General features: G+C 51.3%; 1 protein-coding gene across 1 annotated transcript in view; it reads left to right on the top strand.

Annotated features, from left to right (window-relative positions):
* LOC110521498 (metalloprotease TIKI2) overlaps positions 1–19410 on the top strand; it is a 106302-nt gene that overhangs the window by 65852 nt on the left and 21040 nt on the right. Inside the window, exon 4 of the mRNA XM_036969004.2 lies at positions 18472–18646. Coding sequence (XP_036824899.2) covers positions 18472–18646 — 175 coding nt within the window. The remainder of the gene's footprint in view (positions 1–18471; positions 18647–19410) is intronic.

The raw sequence follows: 19410 nt of genomic DNA, 5'->3' as shown, positions 1-19410 counted from the left end.
AAAACACTTCTGCGAGCAGGCCTTTCTAAACGACCTGGCCCGGGTATCCTGGAAGGATATTGACCTCATCCCGTCAGTTGAGGATGCCTGGTCATTCTTTAAAAGTAACTTCCTCACCATCTTAGACAAGCATACTCCGTTCAAAAAATGCAGAACTAAGAACAGATATAGCCCTTGGTTCACTCCAGACCTGACTGCCCTCGACCAGCACAAAAACATCCTGTGGCAGACTGCAATAGCATCCCCGCGATATGCAACTGTTCAGGGAAGTCAGGGACCAATACACGCAGTCAGTCAGGAAAGCAAAGGCTTTTTCAAGCAGAAATTTTCATCCTCTACGTCTAACTCCAAAAAGTTCTGGGACACTGTAAAGTCCATGGAGAACAAGAGCACCTCCTCCCAGCTGCCCACTGCACTGAGGCTAGGTAACACGGTCACCACCGATAAATCCGTGATAATCGAAAACTTCAACAAGCATTTCTCAACGGCTGGCCATACCTTCCTCCTGGCTACTCCAACCTCGGTCAACAGCTCCGCCCCCCCCCCCCTCGCAGGTACTCGCCCATGCCTCCCCAGCTTCTCCTTTACCCAAATCCAGAAAGCAGATGTTCTGAAAGAGCTGCAAAACCTTGACCCCTACAAATCAGCTGGGCTTGACAATCTGGACCCTCTATTTCTGAAACTGTCTGCCGCCATTGTCGCAACCCCTATTACCAGCATGTTCAACCTCTCCTTCGTATCATCTGAGATCCCAAGGATTGGAAAGCTGCCGCGGTCATCCCCTTCTTCAAAGGGGGAGACACCCTGGACCCAAACTGTTACAGGCCTATATCTATCCTCCCCTGCCTATCTAAGGTCTTCGAAAGCCACGTCAACATACAGACCACTGACCATCTTGAATCCCACCGTACCTTCTCCGCTGTGCAATCTGGTTTCCGAGCCGGTCACGGGTGCACCTCAGCCACGCTCAAGATACTAAACGATATTATAACCGCCATTGATAAAAGACAGTACTGTGCAGCTGTCTTCATCGACCTGGCCAAGGCTTTCGACTCTGTCAATCACCATATTCTTATCGGCAGACTCAGTAGCCTCGGTTTTTCTAATGACTGCCTTGCCTCGTTCACCAACTACTTTGCAGACAGAGTTCAGTGTGTCAAATCGGAGGGCATGTTGTCCGGTCCTCTGGCAGTCTCTATGGGGGTACCACAGGGTTCAATTCTCGGGCCGACTCTTTTGTCTGTATATATCAATGATGTTGCTCTTGCTGCGGGCGATTCCCTGATCCACCTCTACGCAGACGACACCATTCTGTATACTTCTGGCCCTTCCTTGGACACTGTGCTATCTAACCCCCAAACGACCTTCAGTGCCATACAACACTCCTTCCGTGGCCTCCAACTGCTCTTAAACGCTAGTAAAACCAAATGCATGCTTTTCAACCTTTCGCTGCCTGCACCCGCACGCCCGACTAGCTTCACCACCCTGGATGGTTCCGACCTAGAATAAGTGGACATCTATAAGTACCTAGGTGTCTGGCTAGACTGCAAACTCTCCTTCCAGACTCATATCAAACATCTCCAATCCAAAATCAAATCTAAAATCTGCTTTCTATTTCGCAACAAAGCCTCCTTCACTCACGCCGCAAAACTTACCCTAGTAAAACTGACTATCCTACCGATCCTCGACTTCGGCAATGTCATCTACAAAATAGCTTCCAATACTCTACTCAGCAAACTGGATGCAGTTTATCACAGTGCCATCCATTTTTTTACTAAAGCACCTTATACCACTCACCACTGCGACCTGTATGCTCTAGTCGGCTGGCCCTCGCTACATGTTCGCCAGACCCACTGGCTCCAGATCATCTACAAGTCTATGCTAGGTAAAGCACCACATTATCTCAGTACACTGGTCACGATGGCAACACCCACCCATAGCACACGCTCCAGCAGGTGTATCTCACTGATCATCCCTAAAGCCAAAACCTAATTTGGCCGCCTTTCGTTCCAGTTCTCTGCTGCCTGCAACTGGTACGAATTGCAAAAATCTCTGAAGTTGGAGACTTTTATCTCCCTCACCAACTTTAAACATCTGCTATCTGAGCAGCTAACTGATCGCTGCAGCTGTACATAGTCCATCGGTATATCGGTATATCCCACCCAATTTACCTACCTCATCCCCATACTGTTTTTATTTCATTTACTTTTCTGCTCTTTTGCACACCAGTATCTCTACCTGCACATGTTCAACTGATCCTTTATCACTCCAGTGTTAATCTGCTAAATTGTAATTATTCACTCCTATGGCCTATTTATTGCCTACCTCCTCATACCTTTTGCACACAGTGTATATAGATTCTTTTTTTTCTACTATGTTATTGACTTGTTTATTGTTTATTGTTTACTCCATGTGTAACTCTGTGTTGTTGTCTGTTCACACTGCTATGCTTTATCTTGGCCAGGTCGCAGTTGCAAATGAGAACTTGTGCTCAACTACCCTACCTGGTTAAATAAAGAAAAAAAAAGAAAAAAAGGCCCAGCCTCCGCTACACCACCATTCATAGCATGACTAGACCCAGCCTCATCTACACCACCATTCATAGCATGACTAGACCCAGCCTCATCTACACCACCATCCATAGCATGACTAGACCCAGCCTCATCTACACCACCATCCACAGCATGACTAGACCCAGCCTCATCTACATCACCATCTCTAGCCTGACTAGACCCAGCCTCATCTACACCACCATCCATAGCATGACTAGACCCAGCCTCATCTACACCACCATTCATAGCATGACTAGACCCAGCCTCATCTACACCACCATCTCTAGCCTGACTAGACCCAGCCTCATCTACACCACCATCCATAGCATGACTAGACCCAGCCTCATCTACACCACCATCTCTAGCCTGACTAGACCCAGCCTCATCTACACCACCATCCATAGCATGACTAGACCCAGCCTCATCTACACCACCATCCATAGCATGACTAGACCCAGCCTCATCTACACCACCATCCATAGCATGACTAGACCCAGCCTCATCTACACCACCATTCATAGCATGACTAGACCCAGCCTCATCTACACCACCATCCACAGCATGACTAGACCCAGCCTCATCTACACCACCATCCACAGCATGACTAGACCCAGCCTCATCTACACCACCGTCCACAGCATGACTAGACCCAGCCTCATCTACACCACCATCTCTAGCCTGACTAGACCCAGCCTCATCTACACCACCATCCCATAGCATGACTAGACCCAGCCTCATCGACACCACCATTCATAGCATGACTAGACCCAGCCTCATCTACCACACCACCCACAGCATGACTAGACCCAGCCTCATCTACACCACCATCCATAGCATGACTAGACCCAGCCTCATCTACACCACCATTCATAGCATGACTAGACCCAGCCTCATCTACACCACCATCCACAGCATGACTAGACCCAGCCTCATCTACACCACCATCCACAGCATGACTAGACCCAGCCTCATCTACACCACCGTCCACAGCATGACTAGACCCAGCCTCATCTACACCACCATCCATAGCATGACTAGACCCAGCCTCATCTACACCACCATCCATAGCATGACTAGACCCAGCCTCATCTACACCACCATCCATAGCATGACTAGACCCAGCCTCATCTACACCACCATTCATAGCATGACTAGACCCAGCCTCATCTACACCACCATCCACAGCATGACTAGACCCAGCCTCATCTACACCACCATCCACAGCATGACTAGACCCAGCCTCATCTACACCACCGTCCACAGCATGACTAGACCCAGCCTCATCTACACCACCATCTCTAGCCTGACTAGACCCAGCCTCATCTACACCACCATCCCATAGCATGACTAGACCCAGCCTCATCTACACCACCATTCATAGCATGACTAGACCCAGCCTCATCTACCACACCACCCACAGCATGACTAGACCCAGCCTCATCTACACCACCATCCATAGCATGACTAGACCCAGCCTCATCTACACCACCATTCATAGCATGACTAGACCCAGCCTCATCTACACCACCATCCACAGCATGACTAGACCCAGCCTCATCTACACCACCATCCACAGCATGACTAGACCCAGCCTCATCTACACCACCGTCCACAGCATGACTAGACCCAGCCTCATCTACACCACCATCTCTAGCCTGACTAGACCCAGCCTCATCTACACCACCATCCCATAGCATGACTAGACCCAGCCTCATCTACACCACCATTCATAGCATGACTAGACCCAGCCTCATCTACCACACCACCCACAGCATGACTAGACCCAGCCTCATCTACACCACCATCCATAGCATGACTAGACCCAGCCTCATCTACACCACCATTCATAGCATGACTAGACCCAGCCTCATCTACACCACCATCCATAGCATGACTAGACCCAGCCTCATCTACACCACCATCCATAGCATGACTAGACCCAGCCTCATCTACACCACCATCCATAGCATGACTAGACCCAGCCTCATCTACACCACCATTCATAGCATGACTAGACCCAGCCTCATCTACACCACCATCCACAGCATGACTAGACCCAGCCTCATCTACACCACCATCCACAGCATGACTAGACCCAGCCTCATCTACACCACCGTCCACAGCATGACTAGACCCAGCCTCATCTACACCACCATCTCTAGCCTGACTAGACCCAGCCTCATCTACACCACCATCCCATAGCATGACTAGACCCAGTCTCATCTACACCACCATTCATAGCATGACTAGACCCAGCCTCATCTACCACACCACCCACAGCATGACTAGACCCAGCCTCATCTACACCACCATCCATAGCATGACTAGACCCAGCCTCATCTACACCACCATTCATAGCATGACTAGACCCAGCCTCATCTACACCACCATCCACAGCATGACTAGACCCAGCCTCATCTACACCACCATCCACAGCATGACTAGACCCAGCCTCATCTACACCACCATCCACAGCATGACTAGACCCAGCCTCATCTACACCACCGTCCACAGCATGACTAGACCCAGCCTCATCTACACCACCATCCCATAGCATGACTAGACCCAGCCTCATCTACACCACCATTCATAGCATGACTAGACCCAGCCTCATCTACCACACCACCCACAGCATGACTAGACCCAGCCTCATCTACACCACCATCCATAGCATGACTAGACCCAGCCTCATCTACACCACCATTCATAGCATGACTAGACCCAGCCTCATCTACACCACCATCCACAGCATGACTAGACCCAGCCTCATCTACACCACCATCCACAGCATGACTAGACCCAGCCTCATCTACACCACCGTCCACAGCATTACTAGACCCAGCCTCATCTACACCACCATCCACAGCATGACTAGACCCAGCCTCATCTACACCACCATCCATAGCATGACTAGACCCAGCCTCATCTACACCACCATTCATAGCATGACTAGACCCAGCCTCATCTACACCACCATCCACAGCATGACTAGACCCAGCCTCATCTACACCACCATCCACAGCATGACTAGACCCAGCCTCATCTACACCACCGTCCACAGCATGACTAGACCCAGCCTCATCTACACCACCATCCATAGCATAACTAGACCCAGCCTCATCTACACCACCATTCATAGCATGACTAGACCCAGCCTCATCTACACCACCATTCATAGCATGACTAGACCCAGCCTCATCTACACCACCATCCATAGCATGACTAGACCCAGCCTCATCTACACCACCATTCATAGCATGACTAGACCCAGCCTCATCTACACCACCATCCATAGCATGACTAGGCCCAGCCTCATCTACACCACCATCCATAGCATGACTAGACCCAGCCTCATCTACACCACCATCCATAGCATGACTAGACCCAGCCTCATCTACCCCACCATCTCTGGCATGACTAGGCCCAGCCTCATCTACACCACCATCCATAGCATGACTAGGCCCAGCCTCATCTACACCACCATTCATAGCATGACTAGACCCAGCCTCATCTACACCACCATCTCTAGCCTGACTAGACCCAGCCTCATCTACACCACCATCCCATAGCATGACTAGACCCAGCCTCATCTACACCACCATTCATAGCATGACTAGACCCAGCCTCATCTACCACACCACCCATATTATGACTAGACCCAGCGTCATCTACACCACCATCCATAGCATGACTAGACACAGCCTCATCTACACCACCATCCATAGCATGACTAGACCCAGCCTCATCTACCACACCACCCATAGCATGACTAGACCCAGCCTCATCTACACCACCATCCATAGCATGACTAGACCCAGTCTCATCTACACCACCATCCATAGCATGACTAGACCCAGCCTCATCTACACCACCATTCATAGCATGACTAGACCCAGCCTCATCTACACCACCATCCACAGCATGACTAGACCCAGCCTCATCTACACCACCATCCACAGCATGACTAGACCCAGCCTCATCTACACCACCGTCCACAGCATGACTAGACCCAGCCTCATCTACACCACCATCCATAGCATAACTAGTCCCAGCCTCATCTACACCACCGTTCATAGCATGACTAGACCCAGCCTCATCTACACCACCATTCATAGCATGACTAGACCCAGCCTCATCTACACCACCATCCATAGCATGACTAGACCCAGCCTCATCTACACCACCATTCATAGCATGACTAGACCCAGCCTCATCTACACCACCATCCATAGCATGACTAGGCCCAGCCTCATCTACACCACCATCCATAGCATGACTAGACCCAGCCTCATCTACACCACCATCCATAGCATGACTAGACCCAGCCTCATCTACCCCACCATCTCTGGCATGACTAGGCCCAGCCTCATCTACACCACCATCCATAGCATGACTAGGCCCAGCCTCATCTACACCACCATCCATAGCATGAAAAGGCCCTGCCTCAGCTACACCACCATCCATAGCATGACTAGGCCCAGCCTCAGCTACCCCACCATCCATAGCATGACAAGACCCAGCCTCATCTACACCACCATTCATAGCATGACTAGACCCAGCCTCATCTACACCACCATCCACAGCATGACTAGACCCAGCCTCATCTACACCACCATCCACAGCATGACTAGACCCAGCCTCATCTACACCACCGTCCACAGCATGACTAGACCCAGCCTCATCTACACCACCATCTCTAGCCTGACTAGACCCAGCCTCATCTACACCACCATCCCATAGCATGACTAGACCCAGCCTCATCTACACCACCATTCATAGCATGACTAGACCCAGCCTCATCTACCACACCACCCATAGCATGACTAGACCCAGCCTCATCTACACCACCATCCATAGCATGACTAGACACAGCCTCATCTACACCACCATCCATAGCATGACTAGACCCAGCCTCATCTACCACACCACCCATAGCATGACTAGACCCAGCCTCATCTACACCACCATCCATAGCATGGCTAGACCCAGTCTCATCTACACCACCATCCATAGCATGACTAGACCCAGCCTCATCTACACCACCATTCATAGCATGACTAGACCCAGCCTCATCTACACCACCATCCACAGCATGACTAGACCCAGCCTCATCTACACCACCATCCACAGCATGACTAGACCCAGCCTCATCTACACCACCGTCCACAGCATGACTAGACCCAGCCTCATCTACACCACCATCCACAGCATGACTAGACCCAGCCTCATCTACACCACCATCCATAGCATAACTAGACCCAGCCTCATCTACACCACCATCCATAGCATGACTAGACCCAGCCTCATATACACCACCATTCATAGCATGACTAGACCCAGCCTCATCTACACCACCATCCATAGCATGACTAGACCCAGCCTCATCTACACCACCATTCATAGCATGACTAGACCCAGCCTCATCTACACCACCATCCATAGCATGACTAGGCCCAGCCTCATCTACACCACCATCCATAGCATGACTAGACCCAGCCTCATCTACACCACCATCCATAGCATGACTAGACCCAGCCTCATCTACCCCACCATCTCTGGCATGACTAGGCCCAGCCTCATCTACACCACCATCCATAGCATGACTAGGCACAGCCTCATCTACCCCACCATCCATAGCATGAAAAGGCCCTGCCTCAGCTACACCACCATCCATAGCATGACTAGGCCCAGCCTCAGCTACCCCACCATCCATAGCATGACAAGACCCAGCCTCATCTACACCACCATTCATAGCATGACTAGACCCAGCCTCATCTACACCACCATCCACAGCATGACTAGACCCAGCCTCATCTACACCACCATCCACAGCATGACTAGACCCAGCCTCATCTACACCACCGTCCACAGCATGACTAGACCCAGCCTCATCTACACCACCATCTCTAGCCTGACTAGACCCAGCCTCATCTACACCACCATCCCACAGCATGACTAGACCCAGCCTCATCTACACCACCATTCATAGCATGACTAGACCCAGTCTCATCAACCACACCACCCATAGCATGACTAGACCCAGCCTCATCTACACCACCATCCATAGCATGACTAGACACAGCCTCATCTACACCACCATCCATAGCATGACTAGACCCAGCCTCATCTACCACACCACCCATAGCATGACTAGACCCAGCCTCATCTACACCACCATCCATAGCATGACTAGACCCAGTCTCATCTACACCACCATCCATAGCATGACTAGACCCAGCCTCATCTACACCACCATTCATAGCATGACTAGACCCAGCCTCATCTACACCACCATCCACAGCATGACTAGACCCAGCCTCATCTACACCACCATCCATAGCATGACTAGACCCAGCCTCATCTACACCACCATTCATAGCATGACTAGACCCAGCCTCATCTACACCACCATCCACAGCATGACTAGACCCAGCCTCATCTACACCACCATCCACAGCATGACTAGACCCAGCCTCATCTACACCACCGTCCACAGCATGACTAGACCCAGCCTCATCTACACCACCATCCATAGCATAACTAGACCCAGCCTCATCTACACCACCATTCATAGCATGACTAGACCCAGCCTCATCTACACCACCATTCATAGCATGACTAGACCCAGCCTCATCTACACCACCATCCATAGCATGACTAGACCCAGCCTCATCTACACCACCATTCATAGCATGACTAGACCCAGCCTCATCTACACCACCATCCATAGCATGACTAGGCCCAGCCTCATCTACACCACCGTCCATTTCATGACTAGACCCAGCCTCATCTACACCACCATCCATAGCATGACTAGACCCAGCCTCATCTGCCCCACCATCTCTGGCATGACTAGGCCCAGCCTCATCTACACCACCATCCATAGCATGACTAGGCCCAGCCTCATCTACACCACCATTCATAGCATGACTAGACCCAGCCTCATCTACACCACCATCTCTAGCCTGACTAGACCCAGCCTCATCTACACCACCATCCCATAGCATGACTAGACCCAGCCTCATCTACCACACCACCCATAGCATGACTAGACCCAGCGTCATCTACACCACCATCCATAGCATGACTAGACACAGCCTCATCTACACCACCATCCATAGCATGACTAGACCCAGCCTCATCTACCACACCACCCATAGCATGACTAGACCCAGCCTCATCTACACCACCATCCATAGCATGACTAGACCCAGTCTCATCTACACCACCATCCATAGCATGACTAGACCCAGCCTCATCTACACCACCATTCATAGCATGACTAGACCCAGCCTCATCTACACCACCATTCATAGCATGACTAGACCCAGCCTCATCTACACCACCATCCATAGCATGACTAGGCCCAGCCTCATCTACACCACCATCCATAGCATGACTAGACCCAGCCTCATCTACCCCACCATCTCTGGCATGACTAGGCCCAGCCTCATCTACACCACCATCCATAGCATGACTAGGCCCAGCCTCATCTACCCCACCATCCATAGCATGAAACGGCCCTGCCTCAGCTACACCACCATCCATAGCATGACTAGGCCCAGCCTCAGCTACCCCACCATCCATAGCATGACAAGACCCAGCCTCATCTACACCACCATCTCTAGCATGACTAGACCCAGCCTCATCTACACCACCATCTCTAGCATGACTAGACCCAGCCTCATCTACACCACCATCCATAGCATGACTAGGCCCAGCCTCAGCTACCCCACCATCTCTAGCCTGACTAGACCCAGCCTCCGCTACACCACCATCCATAGCCTGACTAGACCCAGCCTCTGCTACACCACCATCTCTAGCCTGACTAGACCCAGCCTCCGCTACACCACCATCCATAGCCTGACTAGACCCAGCCTCTGCTACACCCCCATCTCTAGCCTGACTAGACCCAGCCTCCTCTACACCACCATCCATAGCATGACTAGGTCCAGCCTCATCTACACCACCATCCATAGCATCGTTAGACCCAGCCTCATCTACCCCACCATCTCTGGCATGACTAGGCCCAGCCTCATCTACACCACCGTCCACAGCATGACTAGACCCAGCCTCATCTACACCACCATCCATAGCATAACTAGACCCAGCCTCATCTACATCACCATTCATAGCATGACTAGACCCAGCCTCATCTACACCACCATTCATAGCATGACTAGACCCAGCCTCATCTACACCACCATCCATAGCATGACTAGACCCAGCCTCATCTACACCACCATTCATAGCATGACTAGACCCAGCCTCATCTACACCACCATCCATAGCATGACTAGGCCCAGCCTCATCTACACCACCATCCATTGCATGACTAGACCCAGCCTCATCTACACCACCATCCATAGCATGACTAGACCCAGCCTCATCTACACCACCATCTCTAGCCTGACTAGACCCAGCCTCATCTACACCACCATCCCATAGCATGACTAGACCCAGCCTCATCTACACCACCATCCATAGCATGACTAGGCCCAGCCTCATCTACACCATCCATAGCAGGACTAGGCCCAGCCTCATCTACACCACCATTCATAGCATGACTAGACCCAGCCTCATCTACACCACCATCTCTAGCCTGACTAGACCCAGCCTCATCTACACCACCATCCCATAGCATGACTAGACCCAGCCTCATCTACACCACCATTCATAGCATGACTAGACCCAGCCTCATCTACCACACCACCCATAGCATGACTAGACCCAGCGTCATCTACACCACCATCCATAGCATGACTAGACCCAGCCTCATCTACACCACCATCTCTAGCCTGACTAGACCCAGCCTCATCTACACCACCATCCCATAGCATGACTAGACCCAGCCTCATCTACACCACCATCCATAGCATGACTAGGCCCAGCCTCATCTACACCACCATCCATAGCAGGACTAGGCCCAGCCTCATCTACACCACCATTCATAGCATGACTAGACCCAGCCTCATCTACACCACCATCTCTAGCCTGACTAGACCCAGCCTCATCTACACCACCATCCCATAGCATGACTAGACCCAGCCTCATCTACACCACCATTCATAGCATGACAAGACCCAGCCTCATCTACCACACCACCCATAGCATGACTAGACCCAGCGTCATCTACACCACCATCCATAGCATGACTAGACACAGCCTCATCTACACCACCATCCATAGCATGACTAGACCCAGCCTCATCTACCACACCACCCACAGCATGACTAGACCCAGCCTCATCTACACCACCATCCATAGCATGACTAGACCCAGCCTCATCTACACCACCATTCATAGCATGACTAGACCCAGCCTCATCTACACCACCATCCATAGCATGACTAGGCCCAGCCTCATCTACACCACCATCCATAGCATGACTAGACCCAGCCTCATCTACACCACCATCCATAGCATGACTAGACCCAGCCTCATCTACCCCACCATCTCTGGCATGACTAGGCCCAGCCTCATCTACACCACCATCCATAGCATGACTAGGCCCAGCCTCATCTACCCCACCATCCATAGCATGAAAAGGCCCTGCCTCAGCTACACCACCATCCATAGCATGACTAGGCCCAGCCTCAGCTACCCCACCATCCATAGCATGACAAGACCCAGCCTCATCTACACCACCATCTCTAGCATGACTAGACCCAGCCTCATCTACACCACCATCTCTAGCATGACTAGACCCAGCCTCATCTACACCACCATCCATAGCATGACTAGGCCCAGCCTCAGCTACCCCACCATCTCTAGCCTGACTAGACCCAGCCTCCGCTACACCACCATCCATAGCCTGACTAGACCCAGCCTCTGCTACACAGCCATCTCTAGCCTGACTAGACCCAGCCTCCTCTACACCACCATCCATAGCATGACTAGGCCCAGCCTCATCTACACCACCATCCATAGCATCGTTAGACCCAGCCTCATCTACCCCACCATCTCTGGCATGACTAGGCCCAGCCTCATCTACACCACCGTCCACAGCATGACTAGACCCAGCCTCATCTACACCACCATCCATAGCATAACTAGACCCAGCCTCATCTACATCACCATTCATAGCATGACTAGACCCAGCCTCATCTACAACACCATTCATAGCATGACTAGACCCAGCCTCATCTACACCACCATCCATAGCATGACTAGACCCAGCCTCATCTACACCACCATCCATAGCATGACTAGGCCCAGCCTCATCTACACCACCATCCATAGCATGACTAGACCCAGCCTCATCTACACCACCATCCATAGCATGACTAGACCCAGCCTCATCTACCCCACCATCTCTGGCATGACTAGGCCCAGCCTCATCTACACCACCATCCATAGCATGACTAGGCCCAGCCTCATCTACACCACCATTCATAGCATGACTAGACCCAGCCTCATCTACACCACCATTCATAGCATGACTAGACCCAGCCTCATCTACACCACCATCCCATAGCATGACTAGACCCAGCCTCATCTACACCACCATTCATAGCATGACTAGACCCAGCCTCATCTACCACACCACCCATAGCATGACTAGACCCAGCGTCATCTACACCACCATCCATAGCATGACTAGACACAGCCTCATCTACACCACCATCCATAGCATGACTAGACCCAGCCTCATCTACCACACCACCCATAGCATGACTAGACCCAGCCTCATCTACACCACCATCCATAGCATGACTAGACCCAGTCTCATCTACACCACCATCCATAGCATGACTAGACCCAGCCTCATCTACACCACCATTCATAGCATGACTAGACCCAGCCTCATCTACACCACCATCCACAGCATGACTAGACCCAGCCTCATCTACACCACCATCCACAGCATGACTAGACCCAGCCTCATCTACACCACCGTCCACAGCATGACTAGACCCAGCCTCATCTACACCACCATCCATAGCATAACTAGACCCAGCCTCATCTACACCACCATTCATAGCATGACTAGACCCAGCCTCATCTACACCACCATTCATAGCATGACTAGACCCAGCCTCATCTACACCACCATCCATAGCATGACTAGACCCAGCCTCATCTACACCACCATTCATAGCATGACTAGACCCAGCCTCATCTACACCACCATCCATAGCATGACTAGGCCCAGCCTCATCTACACCACCATCCATAGCATGACTAGACCCAGCCTCATCTACACCACCATCCATAGCATGACTAGACCCAGCCTCATCTACCCCACCATCTCTGGCATGACTAGGCCCAGCCTCATCTACACCACCATCCATAGCATGACTAGGCCCAGCCTCATCTACCCCACCATCCATAGCATGAAAAGGCCCTGCCTCAGCTACACCACCATCCATAGCATGACTAGGCCCAGCCTCAGCTACCCCACCATCCATAGCATGACAAGACCCAGCCTCATCTACACCACCATCTCTAGCATGACTAGACCCAGCCTCATCTACACCACCATCTCTAGCATGACTAGACCCAGCCTCATCTACACCACCATCCATAGCATGACTAGGCCCAGCCTCAGCTACCCCACCATCTCTAGCCTGACTAGACCCAGCCTCCGCTACACCACCATCCATAGCCTGACTAGACCCAGCCTCTGCTACACCACCATCTCTAGCCTGACTAGACCCAGCCTCCGCTACACCACCATCCATAGCCTGACTAGACCCAGCCTCTGCTACACCCCCATCTCTAGCCTGACTAGACCCAGCCTCCTCTACACCACCATCCATAGCATGACTAGGCCCAGCCTCATCTACACCACCATCCATAGCATCGTTAGACCCAGCTTCATCTACCCCACCATCTCTGGCATGACTAGGCCCAGCCTCATCTACACCACCATCCATAGCATGACTAGACCCAGCCTCATCTACACCACCGTTCATAGCATGACTAGACCCAGCCTCATCTACATCACCATTCATAGCATGACTAGACCCAGCCTCATCTACACCACCATCCATAGCATGAATAGACCCAGCTTCAGCTACCCCACCATCTCTAGCCTGACTAGGCCCAGCCTCATCTACCCAACCATCCATAGCATGAATAGACCCAGCCTCATCTACACCACCATCCATAGCATGAATAGACCCAGCCTCATCTACCCCACCCTCTGGCATGACTAGGCCCAGCCTCATCTACACCACCATTCATAACCTGACTAGACCCAGTATCATCTACACCACCATCCATAGCATGACTAGACCCAGCCTCATCTACACCACCATCCATAGCATGACTAGACCCAGCCTCATCTACACCACCATCCATAGCATGACTAGACCCAGCCTCATCTACACCACCATTCATAGCATGACTAGACCCAGCCTCATCTACACCACCATTCATAGCATGACTAGACCCAGCCTCATCTACCACACCACCCATAGCATGACTAGACCCAGCGTCATCTACACCACCATCCATAGCATGACTAGACACAGCCTCATCTACACCACCATCCATAGCATGACTAGACCCAGCCTCATCTACCACACCACCCATAGCATGACTAGACCCAGCCTCATCTACACCACCATCCATAGCATGACTAGACCCAGTCTCATCTACACCACCATCCATAGCATGACTAGACCCAGCCTCATCTACACCACCATTCATAGCATGACTAGACCCAGCCTCATCTACACCACCATCCACAGCATGACTTGACCCAGCCTCATCTACACCACCATCCACAGCATGACTAGACCCAGCCTCATCTACACCACCGTCCACAGCATGACTAGGCCCAGCCTCATCTACACCACCATCCATAGCATGACTAGGCCCAGCCTCATCTACACCACCATTCATAGCATGACTAGACCCAGCCTCATCTACACCACCATTCATATTATGACTAGACCCAGCCTCATCTACCCCACCATCTCTGGCATGACTAGGCCCAGCCTCATCTACACCACCATCCATAGCATGACTAGGCCCAGCCTCATCTACACCACCTTCCATAGCATGACTAGACCCAGCCTCATCTACACCACCATCCATAGCATGACTAGACCCAGCCTCATCTACCCCACCATCTCTGGCATGACTAGGCCCAGCCTCATCTACACCACCATCCACAGCATGACTAGACCCATTCTCCTCTACACCACCATCCACAGCATGACTAGACCCAGCCTCATCTACACCACCATCCATAGCATAACTAGACCCAGCCTCATCTACACCACCATTCATAGCATGACTAGACCCAGCCTCATCTACACCACCATTCATAGCATGACTAGACCCAGCCTCATCTACACCACCATCCATAGCATGACTAGACCCAGCCTCATCTACACCACCATTCATAGCATGACTAGACCCAGCCTCATCTACCCCACCATCCATAGCATGAATAGACCCAGCCTCATCTACACCACCATCCATAGCATGAATAGACCCAGCCTCATCTACCCCACCCTCTGGCATGACTAGGCCCAGCCTCATCTACACTACCATTCATAACCTGACTAGACCCAGTGTCATCTACACCACCATCCATAGCATGACTAGGCCCAGCCTCATCTACACCACCATCCATAGCATGACTAGGCCCAGCCTCTGCATCTCTGCATCTTGCCCCCTGCACGTTGACCTCGATTTCCCCCACTGGTGCTTGTACCCTCACCTTGTCTATGGCCTTTATGTGGGTACGTAAAGCTTTTATTCCCCAAATCCCCACACTCAAAACACTGTAGACTATCTGTGCTGGCAAACCCTGCGTTGAGCCCCTCACCATGCCTCACTTTAAAATGCACATTTAGCTGTTGTTCATTGTTATTCAGAAACATAAACACTTGCCTCCGGAACGAAACAACGTGCTTAACGGCATCTGTCTGAAAGCCTGCTGACAGTACACGAAAACCGCTAGCAAACTTACCGAAACGACTCAGTTCTTTCCTGATTTGATCATCCGTAATAAACGGAGGCAAATTTGCAACTACCACCCTGGTCGAAGGGGTAGAAAGAGGTGAAATTTGCACCAACACCCCTTACACATATTCCACGAGCAATTAGCCTACCAACCAAATTTGCTCTTTTCATGAAGACAACCACAGCTTTGTTCATTCTAGAAGCAGAATGTATAAATTCAGCTCCTACCTGTTCACCGACTGCAAGCAGAACCTCCTCCACTTTAACACCATTCTAAGGAACATGCCTGAATCCATGCTGTATCGACAGCGTCTCTTCCGTGCTAGGCTGAGAAGCCATCGCGCACACCACACCTTCCAAACCCCAGGAATCTAACTCTGTCCTCTTCCACCCTAACTTTGAAAAAACCTGTGGATACCGCTAAAACAAATAGTGCATTAACCCTCCACTATAGAAAAAATAAATGTAAAGAAAAGACCAAGGACAAAATAAAGAAAGTTAGTTAGGACAGAGCCCTCCACACTAAACACTCAAACTCCAAAAAAACTCCCAGCATGCACTGCAAGAGAGAGCGAGAGAGAGACAGAGAGAGGAGATTAAGAGAGAGAGAGGTGACAGAGAGAGACAGACAGAGATATTATTGGTGAGAGAGAGACAGAGAGAGGAGATTAAGAGAGTGTGAGATGGGAGAGAGGGATGAGAGTGTTTTGGGGGAGTGTGTGAGATAGAGACTGCATGCTAACAGGAGTACGACAGCTGACCCATCTATGTCTCAGCGCAACCCATCACAGACACACACACATGTACGTGATTAGGAGCTTTCCATGCTCCCTTGGCTTTCAGCTCTCCAGTCCTCCTCATGACTTTTAGTGCTGCAGCTCAATAAGACACAGCAGCTACAGGTGTCCAGAACATACAGTACAGTACATCATACAGTACTTTTCAAGGCCCTCTGGGCAATCAGTCTTTAAAGCCCCAAGAGACATGATACACACTCTCTCTCTCTCTCTCTCTCTCTCTCTCTCTCTCTCTCTCTCTCGCTCTCTCACAGCCCACGCACAGCCCATGCACAGCCCTGTTCTCTCTGACCTCTCTCCTGATAACCCCTTCCTGTCATTACCCTCCCTCCTCCCCCCTCACTCCCTCCATCTCCAGTGGGGGGAGTAGCCCTGGTCAGGAAGTGGAGAGGAACTTGCTCCTAACAAATGCTTTGACCCCAGAGCTGGAAGGAAGTGAACAGGATACTCCCAGAGAACAGCACAGGGATGGAGCTCAGATGCAGTCTGCTCTGCTGCCTCCTGGCCCCCGGTGTGTGTGTGTGTGTGTGTGTCTTTCAGAGCAGCTTTATAATAGAGCAGGGCCTCTGAAAACCGTGGCCCTTGAGGCCCCCCTCTAAACACAAGAACCCTCCCCTCCTGCTCCTCCTGGACCCCTGATCATCTCTGCAGATTAATGGACTGCCTATCCCTCTGAGCTGGCCAAGAGCTGACTACATCCAGGAAGCTGTCTGCTGTAAATCAATCAAACCCCAATTAAACACACATTCACACACACACATGCAAGCAGGCATGCAAACACACACACACATCAGCAGAGTAGAGCTGTGTCATTTTCTCTCTCTCTCGCTCTCTCTCTCTCTCTCTCTCTCTGCCTCTCTCTCTCTCTGCGTCTCTCTCTCTCTCTCTCTCTGCTGGTCATTTTCCTTCAGGCTGTCATGCAACACACGCTGGCACAAATGTCAGGAACACTTTCTCCTGCCAGGTCTCACACGCAGGACGTCACTAACACCCTCCCTCTCCGACTATGTCCTTGTCTCTTTCGTCTTCCCTGGTTCTCCCACTCTGTCCTTCTCTCTTTCATCTTCTCTCACTCTGTCCTCTCTTTCCTCTTCCCTGGTTCTCCCACTCTGTCCTTCTCTTTCCCCTCCCTCTCTTCCATTCTCTTTTTCCCCTTCCTTCCCCCCCCCCCCCCCCCCCCCCCCCCCCCTCCCCCTCAGCTCCCTCACTTCATCAACAGTTCCCTGCCGGCCCATGAGAAGACCACGGCACTTCAGATTGACAACTACTTCCGCCAGGAGCTCATCTACAAACGCAATGAGCGAATGGCACGCCGCATCTCCGCCCTCATCCAGAGAAACCCCTCCCAGACCTTCTTCTTTGCTTTTGGTGCAGGTGAGTGGGAAGGGTTTTAAGGTTATAAGTCCAGTTAACCACATAACACTCATCTAAGGTCAGTTTCACATTTTACCACTACTGGGTTAGGTTAGGATTTAGGGAGGGTAAGCTCAACCTAGATCTGTGCCTATGGGCACCTCTATGGGACCCCATCTCTGGTACTCTGTTGTGCTCACAGAAACTGTGTGTTCGTCTTTCACAAACACTGAAGCTTAGTTACTTGACATAGGGAGCTGGAAGTGGCTGCAGAGTGGATGACGGCGACAGTAGTAAATGATAGACTACCTGTCTTTATGGCCCAGTCAGAGGTGGGTTTTGGCAGCCAGAGGACAGGAGACAGATGAAGGCTGGAGGCCATGTTCACAGTGCTGCCCTGCACCTCAGCCCACTGTTAGCTCTCCCCAGCCACCAGTAAAGACTAATGGGGCGTAGAGAGGAGAGGAGAGGAGAGGAGAGGAGAGGAGAGGAGAGGAGCTTACACCCAACATCTCAGTGGAGGCAAGGAATTCTCACGGATACAGTTACATCTACATCTGCACAGTGTCTGAGTGTCTGGTTGTGTGTGTTTGTGTGTGGGTCTGTGTGTATGGGGGGGACAGCGAGTGAGAAAGAGATATCAGGTTTGTGTCTGGTTAGTGTTTGTACCCATGTTAATGTGTGTTTACGCTGAGCAAAATGCTCTCAATCTTGTGTTTGAAAACTTGTGTTTGAAAACTGGAGAAAGTGCAGGACAATAATAGTCTTCAATTGTTCCCAGATCT

The sequence above is a fragment of the Oncorhynchus mykiss genome, chromosome 4, assembly GCF_057628025.1.
Source record: "Oncorhynchus mykiss isolate SJ-2025 chromosome 4, ASM5762802v1, whole genome shotgun sequence".
NCBI lineage: Eukaryota > Metazoa > Chordata > Actinopteri > Salmoniformes > Salmonidae > Oncorhynchus > Oncorhynchus mykiss.
The sequence above is the reverse complement of the archived record's forward strand: the minus strand, read 5'-3'. Positions and strand labels throughout refer to the sequence as shown.